The sequence below is a fragment of the Acipenser ruthenus genome, chromosome 4 (genome assembly GCF_902713425.1).
Source record: "Acipenser ruthenus chromosome 4, fAciRut3.2 maternal haplotype, whole genome shotgun sequence".
Lineage (NCBI taxonomy): Eukaryota > Metazoa > Chordata > Actinopteri > Acipenseriformes > Acipenseridae > Acipenser > Acipenser ruthenus.
This window is the reverse complement of record NC_081192.1, coordinates 28146356-28159489: the sequence shown is the minus strand read 5'-3', so window position 1 is coordinate 28159489 and position 13134 is coordinate 28146356. Positions and strand designations below refer to the sequence as shown.

Here is a 13134-nt window from a genome sequence, read left to right as displayed (position 1 = left end):
CATTTAGTGAACATTAACAAGAGCTAAAATACTTAATTGTTTGATTACTCTTCAAGTAACAATTTGTTCTAAAAATTCATAGCCAAAATTGGAAGGAAAAAAGAATGAATAAAAGCTTATATTTCTATATAATAATACAGGCATTCCTACAGATTTTAACAGACTAATAGACATTCAATTTTGACAATAATATAGATTGTATAGATTTCCACAGACAATATACAGACATACAATTTTAATGAGAACAATCAAAATCAGGACTTGGGACTTGGGACCCATTTAAATAATCAAAATTCACCCATTCAAGCCAGGGATGATGCATATGCTGCCCCAGCAGGTTTTAACATCTGAAAGAACAATACAAAATCTATTTTAAAAAAGGCCCAAAAAACAGTCTCATTATTGCAGTTGTGGTTTTTACCAGACAATAAACACTTGCGGTCTAATTTTGGGCTGAAATGTACTGCTTAAGTTCTTGTAGCATTTGACATGTTTCACCTGTCATGCATGGTAATAATGAAAGTGGTCTGTAGTGATGGCTTTCTGCATGAGGTATTAATTATGTTATTAATTACAAGTTTTACATTATGTGTATGTGTGTGTGTCTTTTATAGTTAAGTTGTTTTTAATCATTATGTTTAAATTGTGTGTGAATGTCTTTTTATAGTCGTTTTAATGTGCTTACTAATTCAGTTGCTTTAATATGCGTTCATATTAAGTTTCTATACAGTATTGTGTAAGTTTTGAGTTCTTTCACTTCCCATCGGCAAAACCAGCTACGTGCAGTTTTGCATAGCCTAACACGACTGAAAGTCACAGATAGGTGTCTGAGCTTAACGCCAAAAGGCAGGAGATTAGCAGAGATAGTGGGAGATGGGGAGGGGAACTGAAAGTAAAGATGGATGTGCCCTGCTAGGTATAACGTGGTATGCAACCCCGTTATACCTTAATTATCTACCTGGTACTACACTTCTACGACGGATGGCTCAATAAAATCGCTTGCATATATTTGAAGATGGGAGAATTAAGCAAGTAGTTCTGAAATTATACATCTGCCCCAATACGTGTTAGATTCAGCTTTCAACTGTCTTTGCACCATTAAAAAAGATTTCACTTCAGAAGTGTCTTCAAGGTCAGAGAATTTCACTATCCTGCTACACAATAACGGGACCTGAAAGTAAGAAATCCAAACTTTAAACTTTAAGTATATTGCCAGATATTTATTTTAAAAGTGAAGCTACATCATACATGACTGGTATAGGTGATTGTTTCAAACTGTCAGACCTACTTAGACCTACGTCAGGTAATATGTACGGAAGTATTTTGTTAGCTAACCCATTTAATCTTGGGCTGGCCAACTGAAATTCTGGAGTGAAACCATAACGATTTGATAATGTTTAATTGAAAGAGAGCTATTTGATTAGTGCATGTAATTCTAGTATCCAATCGGAACTTAGATAAGGCTGCATATCCGCAAAAAATGTGTCAAAATGTTTAGATAAGCTTAGCTTTGAAATCTGGTATGGTTTTAAAAATCGGTAGTTTACCGCTTAACTCGGTAAATGAAAGTAAGCAAAATGAGGGTAAAATAACAATTAACTTTTTATTACATCTAGTTAAACGTGACCATACATTGCAAAGGAAAGGTGCAGTTGTTGTGCAGCCGTCAGAAGTTGTTGTTATTTTTTATAATAAAAAGCATTCTTAAAAAAATAAACATGGATACATTATTTTATATCTATATGTCATAAGTGTTCCGTGTTCATAAGTGACGTAGCACGACTGGAGACGTTATCGGCGGAAGGTCACAGAGCCGTGGAGCGGAAGTGAAAGTGGATGCTTATCCGCCATTGTGGAAGCAAAAGAGAGCAAGAGTAAGGGAGATTTTTTTTATGAGACAGAAATAGTTCCAGTGAGTGTGTGTGAGTGAGAGAGTTACTCCCCCTTTCCTGCCGGAGATTCGAAACAAAACGAACGTTGACGTCTTTAAAATTTGGGAAACAAATAACACAGTGGAGGGAAAGAAATAAACAAAAAAAATAAAAACACCGCCTTTAATACGGACAGATTGAATACGGTAACCAGAGATACAGGAGAGAACACGGACAGCAACATTAATACAGCAATCCGCTCGGGTTTCTGAAGAATGTCTGCCGCCAGTGTCGATCAGGTAGAGTCGGATCTGAGGAGACACCAGTCTCTGATGCCCGGAATGGCCTGCTAGCTGTATTTTAAACTTTACACAGTCAGGGATAGCCAGGGATATGCATGCATGATACAACATACACTGACTAGGCCTAGCAGTCTACTCTCACTTTTAGTCTCTGCACACTCAACACCACACCAGTGATGTCTGCGCTACTGGGAGGTAGATTTGTGTATGGGATAGGAAGTTTATGACATTCGGTTAGTAATGCCATATGAAGAAGGATATGCAACAAGCTGGTTGTTTAATCTTTTCATTATGGTACTAGCAATTAGAAAGCCTGGTTGTTTGTTTTTTTTTGGGGGGGGGGGGGGGGCTGGTTGGTTGGTTGGCTGGCTGTGCTGGTTGAGTGTTAAACCAAACTCAACCTCGGCTACACATTTTTAAATGTGAGTGTACTGACAATAGTTTCTTTCTCTCCCCTCCCCCCCTTTGTATCCATGCGTGATTTGAAAGCAGAGACCCAAAGGACAAGGGAATAAAGGTATGTTAAACATAGATGCTGTTCTGTACTCCATTGTAATTAGTGTGCAAGAGATCAATACCGAGTAACATGATGCAGATGCACAAATCTTTAATGTTGTTTATTTTGTATATTTTTTTACAGAGATGATATTAAGTCTAAAATGTGTTTACTGTTGGACTGTGACTGGTGGTTTAGACATAAATGAGATGAGTGTTGTGCAGGTTTGTATACGTCCTTCTCTGGTGCTCTTTATGGTTTATTATAAATTTACTGTTAAGTTACTCTGCCACCAAGTTGCCCTTTGAGTAAATGAGACTCCATTAAAACATGCATGTCTGTGTCATTCATCCTCCACCACACTGTAAATCTAATATTAGAGCTATCGGTGGCATCAATAAGTAGATCACCGTTACCTGTATCTACATCATGTTTGTCATAAAGACAGATGCTTATGTATAGGTTACCCCCTAAATTCTATACACTCAGTAACTTATGCTAGAGAATGTCCAACCAGGTTTCATCACAACTGATTATGATAAGCTGCAGATATACATCCCTAGCGGGCATAATAAGCCTGACAAAATGCAGCAGGGTGCTACACCAATAAGGGTGCTACAGCAATTGTTTTCCAATATGCAGTTTTGGAAAGATCAACACAGTTGAGAAGTGGTCAAGTTTCCATGTGATCCTAACTTTATACACGGCCAAAATTGGTTGGAATCTACAATATTTCTAGGTCATTTCCAATTAATGTAAATGAAATTTGCCCTCATTGTGTCATGTTAAACAGTTGATGCCACCTATTTATAAGGCATTCGTTGTCCTCAAGCTCTTTTTGTAAATGTGTTGTTTTTTTGTTTTTTTTTGCATATAATCTATTTCGTTGTACATACTCACAATTTGACTTTGGTCAGTAATATCTGGATGTCTCCTCTGATGCCAGAATTATCCCTCCATCCTGGACATTTTATATTCAATCAGATTTGCAATGTTCTGTTTCTTTGCAAGAGGAATTTCAGACTTCACCCTTGAACATGTAACATTCTAGTCCACTTGTTTATCTGCTAGGGGCTTCCGTGTGCCTGTCTTTATCAATTTTGGGGTACCATGTTACAAGAACATAGTTTAACCTAGTTCCATTGGTGAGGTTTTGTTGTTGGGCCTTTTTAAAAAGGTCAAGAATGAACATTGGGGCTGAAGACTGCAATATTTATACGCAACTGTGTTCTATGATTCTCTGTCAGATTTCATCAAAAGTCTCGTACAAGAAAAAATAATCCTTCATGTCGGCAGTTTGTAAAGCTGATGCCACAGTAGCGTGTCACCATTTAAGGTAGTTATTTGCTGTAGGTAGTTTGAGGTATCTGCAGGATTAAATAAACTGTATACTGAATGTCTTACTGACCTCTGACTTATAATGGCAGCCATTTTGACTTTGACTTTTTTTGTCCAGACTAATCTTTTTGGCCTCGATGATACAGACCACATACTTGTGACAGTTTTGGCACACAGCAGTTTCTATTATTCTTTCTGTTAATTTCCCATGCCTTCGATTTCCAGCTACTATTTACAGTTTCAACACCTGGCCATATCCGTGATACATGTATAATATCCAGAGGTTTGAAAGATTTAAACTGTAAATTATAGCAAACAAATCATCTAATAAAATAAATAAAGATAATATTGCTGCAAAAAATACAAGAAGACGGAAACAGTAGCTCATTGTTGAAAGTTCTTGGGAGGCAGTCTGGTCCAGGGCTTGTAACCAGAAGGTCACCGGTTCAAATCCCACCTCTGCCGCTGACTGACTCACTGTGTGACCCTGAGCGAGTCACTTAACCTCCTTGTGCTCCGTCCTGTGGATGAGATGTTAAATCAATGTCCTATTGTAAGTGACTGCATATAATGCACAGTTCACAGCCTACCTCTGTAAAGCGCTTTGTGATGGTGGTCCACTATGAAAGACGCTATATAAAAATAAATATTATTACTCTTTGCAGGATTTAATATCTGTATATACATTGTCTTAATTTTAGAATTTCCTGGGTACATTTATTGAAGGTTGTATCTGCTGGATCAGATTTATTTCATTCTTTTTCAGTGCAAAACGGCTCAATGCATCAAAAGGATACAGTAAACGATGATGACTTTGAGCCTTATCTAGGCAGCCAGACAAATCAGGTAAGTCCCCGAGATACTGTAGTTTTCAGGAAAAATCTTTCTTAAAGCAGTCCACTAGTAACAATATACTGTAGGTCAGTCAACAAATAAAGGTGTTTTGGGAAAAAAAAAAAAAAAAAAAAGCTGATTGCTGGCATTACAATATACAGACAAGTTAAGTGAGGGGCATTATTATAAAAATATACAATTTTCATAAAATTACAAATGAAATACAATGTTCAGGACACTTCTCTCCCATCTGCAGGTTCATCTGCAACAACGCAGACTGGTTTATGCTGTACTTGCTGTAAAACGGCTTGCATGTGTTTCTCCTATACCCTGGACAGAGAGAGTTGTCTTGGTTAGAGCAGGGCTCTTCAACTATTGTCGTTTTTTTTTTTTTAATTTTAAGGGGGCCAGATTGGGAGAAAAAAGTTATGAGTAGGCGGGCCAGAGTATTTTACGCTGCACATTTTTAAGCAATAATAAATATTATGTAACTTAATGTTCATATGTTGAACAAGACTTACACATTTTACCATATGAATAGTACTTTAATAATAGTACAGTGTGAGAATTCAACGGAGTATCGTTACAAATATTAAGAGTATAACTTACGAAGAGATCAGCGCTTCTACTTTTGAGCTTCTAACCACTGTGCCGTGTGGATACATATTTCTAAAAGCTCCTTGCTTGGTTTCAAAATGCCTTTTCATATTGTGTTCCTTAACTACTGAAAATAACTAAAAATCACTTGAGTACGTAGTATTATTAAGGAGTTAATGGTAAATTAGAAATAATAAGTTATAAAACTAAAGGTTTCACCTGAACCACCGTGTAGTTTCTTTGTGTTGAGTGGGTGACGGAGTAACGGATTTGCTATAACTACTAAATACATGAATTCAGTTTTTTTAATCGGGGGAGGGGGAGGGTTGACGATCGTTTTTTTTTCAGGTACTTTTTACTTTTCTGTATATACTCCAAAATTATTCCACAGAATAGAACTCTTACAAAACAGCTAGTTGCTTTTTTACACAACTCGACTCGCACAGCACACAGGCAGTGCCGCAACAGACAGACAGTCCATCATCGTAACACCCACAAAACCACCTGTTTTCTCGTTATCCAATGATCCAAATAAACACAGTGTTTTTTCTACAAGCGTCATCGCTGGGCTTCTGGGTAGTGTAGTTTTCAAAGCAATCCATTATTTTTTATAGGAGAATAACAGCGTTAAAAGTTTTTTTTTTTTTTTTTTTTTTTTAAAGGTGCAGTTGCAAAGCAGAATTCCATTCCCAATGCCTAATTCAGTGATTCCGCGATCGTGGAAAAAAAATATATGGAAACTTAACTTACAAAAATATGAACTATTTAGTAAAATTAACTTAAAAGCTAAAGAAATATTCACGTGGGATAGATTTAGTAAGCTTTGATCCACTACACTTTTTCTGTTAGGAAAGAAACAAGCAAATAACAAAACAAATGTGCACCTAAGTTGCCGCTTAATACAGTATCCTTTTAAACATTAAAATGTTTTTTCCAGAAATTGTGATGGTGCTTTCCACTGGAGCAAAAGCTTAATGCGTCTACCTCTCAAAATCTCTAATTACATATCCAGTTTACTGGAAGAAGAAATTACATAGTTGCATTTTGTATTAACCCTTTTGAGGACCAAACATTTTTCAGTGGTATGCTCTCCCAGGAATTTTTTTATTTTTTATTTTTGCCTGTAGTTAACTTTTCCTATAAAAATTCACTTATTTTTTACAGTAGCATCTTAGCATTGGTGTTCTTTTTTTCAGAACTCTGGTGAACATTATAAAATACTTCAGAAACCATACAAACTTAACTTTTTTATTTTTCAACACACTTTTTTTTAAATGTTAAATATTTTTGTATTACTATGTATTCTGCTTGGAGATACATGTATAAAAACATTTTATTCTCTGACCCGTGGGACCTTACAATATTTCCTGAAAGTTTTGTTGAAAAATATGTTTGGGCAAATTACAAAACATTGTTTCACTTGAGTGACTACAAACAGAATACACGTTTATTCTCAGGGTTATAAGCAGTAATGGACACTACTCTCGATTTTTATTTTTTCAAAATAAATATTTATAAATAAAAATAGTTCTTCATTCCATTATTGTCAGTAATAAGGGGAAAAAAAGTACCTGATTTAGTTCATGAAATTATCTGCTTATGTCCACTCGTTTCTTGATATTTATAAATGTTGTAAAAACATATATATTAACACATAACAGAATACATGTTCTAATATAAATGTCAAATGTGTCGAATTTACAGTGTTTTCCCATTTTTCTTCTTGGCTTTAAACAAGTTCTTGTCATGTTTGTTTTCTGTGTGCTGCTGAAAATGTCTCCACCCTTTAAAAATGAAATGCCTTTCTGTGACGTCACACGAAAAAAAAAGCAAGCAGGCAGTGAAATTAAATCCCTTCCCTATCAAATTATGTGTGTTAACATGCTGTACTGCAAAGTATGGTGGCCCAGTAAGTCAAAGAAGCAAAGTGCGTTTAATGTGTTTACCCGATCACGGGCCCAGAATGACACTTCAGTATGATCTTGTTTTACACGATCACGGTCCTTAAAGGGTTAAGACTCCAATCTGATTCATATCAGTGTGGAGTAGTGGTTAGGGCTCTGCAGTCTTGACCAGAGGGTCATGGGTTCAATCCCAGCTGGGGGGACACTGCTGCTGTACTCTTCAGCAAGGTACTTTACCTAGATTGCTCCAGTAAAAACCCAACTGTATAAATGGGGAATTGTATGTAAGAAAATATATATATATATATATATATATATATATATATATATATATATATATATATATATATATTATAATGTATAATGTGATATCTTGTAACAATTGTAAGTCACCCTGGATAAGGGCGTCTGCTAAGAAATAAATAAATAAAAATAATAATAATTAAAATACTGATTAGTATCCTGGAATAAAGCAATTTCAGTTGAGATAAAATGTCAATTAATCTAGTTAATGTTTTGCAACAGCATTCAAAGTTTCATAGCACAACAAATAAATTAAGAATAGAACAGCAGATCTTTTCAAACACAGCTGAGAATGTGTTGCTTCATACTGATTTGGACATCCTGTATGATATTTCAAAATAGCAAGGGCAAACGCATCAGAGGCACATTCTTTTATAGCTTGACTATCTCTGGCAATAGGGATACAGTGAACACAAGTTTACACTTGTTATACAAGTGGCTGGAAGTATCTGTATCTGGGGTTATACAGTACATGGCTGTATATGTAGGCTTACTAATGTTACTTTTGTACTTTGAAACATGTTGCTTTTCCATTTTTGATAAAAGGTTATGACAAATACCACAAGTTAGTTGGAGTATAATTATCAAAGTATTTAGAGGAACCTTTGTCTGTTTGTAAATATGCTGGATATAGCTCATGGTGATGTACTTTGTCATCCTACTGATGGCATTAATTATGTGTTTAGAGAAGATATGTTACTTTAAAAAATCTCAAATGTTTTGGGTTAACAATTGGGACGCATTTTTAAAAAATCAATCCACATAGGCATTCTTTTAAATGTCTCATCTTTGTATATTAGTTGTATTCATTTTTTTTTTTTTTTCTTAACACAGAGTAACAGCTACCCACCAATGTCGGATCCCTACATGCCTAGTTATTATGCTCCTTCGATTGGATTCCCTTACTCCCTTAGTGAAGCAGCCTGGTCCACAGCAGGAGACCCCCCTATGCCTTATTTGACCACATATGGACAGATGAGCAATGGCGAACATCATTTTATCCCGGATGGTGTTTTTGGCCAGCCAGGGGCCTTGGGCAACACGCCTCCCTTTCTGAGCCAGCATGGATTCAACTTCTTTCCTGGCAATGCAGACTTTTCCACCTGGGGGACAAGTGGTTCTCAGGGACAGTCGACACAGAGCTCTGCATACAGCAGCAGCTATGGCTATCCCCCCAGTTCCCTAGGCAGGGCTATTGCAGATGGGCAGGCGGGATTTGGCAGTGACACCCAGCTCAGCAAGGTGCCAGGCCTTAGCAGCATTGAGCAGGGTATGGCTGGGCTGAAGTTGGGCGCAGACATGGCGGCAGTAACAAAAACGGTAGGCTCAGCCCTGGGAGGTGCAATAGGCATGAACAGCATGGCAGTCAACAGTATGCCCCCTGTCAGCTCCTCTGCCCCCAATCCCACCTCCTGGGCTGCCATCGCCAGAAAGCCTGCAAAACCCCAGCCCAAACTAAAACCCAAGGCAAACATGAGCATTGGTAGTGGTGCTGCTGTCCCCCCGCCTCCGATAAAGCACAACATGAACATTGGCACCTGGGATGATAAGGGGACCATAGCCAAGCCCCCAATGGCACAACAGGTGCTGCCACCCCTGCCCCTTGTGCATCAACAGCTCCTGGCGCAGCCACAGCCCTTGATGCATAACCAATTGCCCCCTCAACAACAGCATCAGCAGCTGCAGTTGCAGTCAGCTCAGCCACCTCAACAGCTGCCCCAAGGACCTATGCATCAGCACCATAATCCTCATCATCAGCACCAACACCATCAGCCCCAGCCGGGGCAGCCTCCACAGCTACAGCAACCTCCCCTACAACAGCAACCTCCCCAGCAGCAGCAGCAGCAGCCACCACCTCAGAATCGATGGGTGGCTCCTCGCAACCGGGGCGCCAGCTTTAACCAGAATAGTGCTGGAGATAACTTTGGTTTGGGGATGGGAGCGCCCATTAGCGCTCCCCCTTCTGGAGAAGTTCACCCAGTGCTGGAGAAACTGAAGACCCTCAACAGCTACAATCCCAAAGACTTTGACTGGAACCTCAAGAATGGGCGTGTGTTCATCATCAAGAGCTACTCTGAGGACGATATCCACCGCTCCATCAAGTATTCCATCTGGTGCAGCACTGAGCATGGTAACAAGCGTCTGGACGCTGCCTACCGCTCGCTCGGCAACAAGGGCCCCCTCTACCTGCTCTTCAGCGTCAACGGCAGCGGACATTTTTGTGGAGTGGCAGAGATGAAGTCGGCGGTAGACTATAACGCCTATGCTGGCGTGTGGTCTCAGGACAAATGGAAGGGCAAGTTTGAGGTCAAGTGGATCTTTGTCAAGGATGTTCCCAACAACCAGCTGCGGCACATCCGTTTGGAAAACAATGACAACAAACCAGTCACCAACTCCCGGGACACTCAGGAAGTACCCCTAGAAAAGGCTAAGCAAGTGCTAAAAATCATAGCTACTTTCAAGCATACCACCTCAATCTTTGATGACTTTGCACATTACGAGAAGCGTCAGGAGGAGGAGGAAGCTATGCGTAGGGTAAGAGTTTTATTTTAAATAAACAACCCACTGTATGTGATATGTCAAAACCTCTTTTGCTATGCAGCTAGATTGCTTGATCAGAATCAAAATGTATTTGAGGGAATACATTTTTTCTTGGTTGTAACATGGGACAGTTGCTCAGTTGTCTTACATTCCAATGCATCATCCATTTTGTTGACACTAAAATAACCAGTCCCATATATATATATATATATATATATATATATATATATATATATATATATATATATATATATATATATATATATATATATATATATATATATATATATATATATAATATTAAAGTAAGAATTCAGTCTGAACAAAGCTGTGACCAGCTTACTGGATCAGCACTGTAGTTCCTAGGTACTGCAATGGGGAAAATTAGCTACTCTTTGATATGTTTTGCTGAGCTAAAGCGCAAACGAGACCATTCATGAGCCTGCTGGTTAAATCGGCTCTTTTAAAATATTTCTAGAATATCATTTCAAATTCACTTTTGGCGTGGAATTTAAAGGCTTGTGGGGATATAGACAGTAGCATGATGATTTAATGTGATTTAATAATGTGATATCTTGTAACAATTGTAGGTTGCCCTGGATAAGGGCGTCTGCTAAAAAATAGTAATGATGATAATAATAATGATTTAGGGGTTGTAATCATTTAGAGTTTAAACGTTAGTAAAGTGTTAAACGTTTTTAATTTTGCTTAATAGTTTAAACTTTGTCAAACGTGTAGTTCAAATATTAAGAACAAGAGGGTGTCTGCAAATAACGGCTACTTAAGAGTTTTTACGTTGTCTACTTCCTACCTTTGTCACATGGCATCATTGTCACTGGAAATTCACCTCCCAATGTCCAGCATGCTTTTGCTCACGTGACCAGCCATGTCATCTTTTGAGAGTTTGAAATAAGCGAAGCCCTGTCTGGTAATACTTAGCTGTACCCTGCAGAGTTTAGTTACAGCAGCAGTACGGGAACAATGTTAAAGTGTCTATCCAGCAAAAATGCTTGCTGCCAGATGTGGAAACACCACCAAACGGGGTCTCTTTCTTTCAATTCCCAACTGAAACGAAACAAAAAAATGTGTAGGGAAAAAATTATAAAACTTAAAAGAACAAATTGGCACAACTGAGTTCTCTACACTGAGCTCAGCTCACTTTACCAATGATTGTTTTGAACAATCATCAGTAATGCGAAAACATTTAGATTTAAACAAGAGACTTAAATTGGTACCTGGTGCAGTGCCAACTGTCCATGCGACAGATCTGTCACAACCTCCAACAAAAAAGAATTGCAGTGCATTAAGAAAGCGTAACATAGCTGAGGGAAGGGTCCCCTGTAATGTGTTACTTGATATGGATGCCAAGAAATAAATAATAATAATAATAATAATAATAATAATAATAATAATAATAATAATAATAATAATAATAAATAGTCCTAACAACAAAATGGAGATTGCCTTACAAAAGTGTGGGTATGAGTGCAATTTAACACGGTACTATTTTGTAAAGGTACTTTTCATAAAAACAAGATGCCATCATAACTCACAATCACGGCACTTCCAGAGTTGCAGACGTAAGTATTGGCACCCCCTGTCTGAACTCAAATGTACCTGCAGTCTTTACTAGTACTTGCTAGGATGAGTGAGTGTTCAGTAAACTTAAAAAACGTATCGCTGTTAAATAAGTATAGTTTAATTAACAATGTTTGTTTGCAAACACTTGCTAGCTCCCTGCGTAGCCATGCTGCTTCTGTTCCACTTCCCTTCCCCTGCGCACGTTATATGGCAACGGGAGGAGTTCCATAGCAACCACTGAAGAAGACTTCCTGTTTACCAAAACACTGATTTAAAACTTAATTATACTGCTTTCCAGCAACATTTGAGTAAAACGGAACATTGGAAATTGTTTTGTATGTAAGCTAGTTATTTTTTATTAGTTGTACAAATTGCTGGACGGACACTTCAAAGCGCATGAAAAAAAGTATCCTACACATATGATGTCTGCTTCTCTTACTACTGGTGCTGGATGTAGCGCAGAGGAGGTGTGGCCCAGACAAACAACAATGCAAGCGCATGCTAGTAGTGCTAGGAAATGCGATAATACTCAGGGAAACATAACTGTTGATTGTAGACATATACGCAGTAATTAACAAGCTGTTTGTTTAAAAATAAGTAAGAACTTTTTTTTTAAACCAATGTTTTAAACTATTGAAATAGTTTAAACATTTAATAAATGACCCCCCTAGTGATGTCATTGGCACTTGTACTGTGCAATCTAAACCCACATAAAAAGAATAATATTGTCTGCTTCCAGTTTAACAGCAAGCTGTTCATCATTGTTTGTGTTGCTAAATCATTAACTCAAAAAGCTGTTGTGCTTTTGGCCAATCTGTGGGTCATTTTGGTAAACTAATATCAATGCAGTCATTCAGCAAAATACAGTAATTGCAAAGGAAGTAACTGTAAATGATACAGTACATGCTTGAGTGAGAAACCTGGAATTTATTGATGTGTAAAGAATCCTGGATACGTTCATGTGTACTGCCATTGTTGCAGGCATGCCTGACCTCTAGGTTATGTTCTCTGACATTTTATCTCTCAAATATGAAAGTAAAATGGAGCCTGAAAAAGGCAGAGGAGTGCCATCCTTATTTAACCTAGTGTTAAATTCTGTAGAAGTACAGAACAATCCAGCACTGTAGCAGACTGTTTTATTGCATTAAATGTCTACTATGTATAGCTACCAGTTTTTGTTTTTTTACAAAGTAGCCGGAACACTAATGTATAAGCCTCGGAACTGTTTAGTTATATTGCTTTCAAATGTGTTATTATGAACCAAATCAGATAATGAATGTAGTTTCCTTAATATACTTTATGTAGTCAGTTGCGTTAACTCTGAAGTTGCAATTGTCAGTTTCACTACCTAAACTTCCTTTTGCAAA

The 13134-nt window shown here is 37.7% G+C and overlaps 1 protein-coding gene across 5 annotated transcripts in view; it reads left to right on the top strand.

The window, feature by feature from the left end:
* Positions 1–1500: 1500 nt before the first annotated feature.
* The window catches only part of LOC117400665 (YTH domain-containing family protein 3-like), a 28183-nt gene continuing 16549 nt past the window's right edge, over positions 1501–13134 (top strand). Inside the window, exons 1-4 of one of the 5 annotated variants that reach the window (XM_034000927.3) lie at positions 1501–1874; positions 2666–2690; positions 4774–4853; positions 8480–10180. In XM_034000927.3, coding sequence (XP_033856818.3) covers positions 4788–4853; positions 8480–10180 — 1767 coding nt within the window. In that variant the 5' untranslated portion in view covers positions 1501–1874; positions 2666–2690; positions 4774–4787. The other 4 variants (XM_034000928.3, XM_034000926.3, XM_034000925.3 and 1 more) reach the window with 4 other exon arrangements.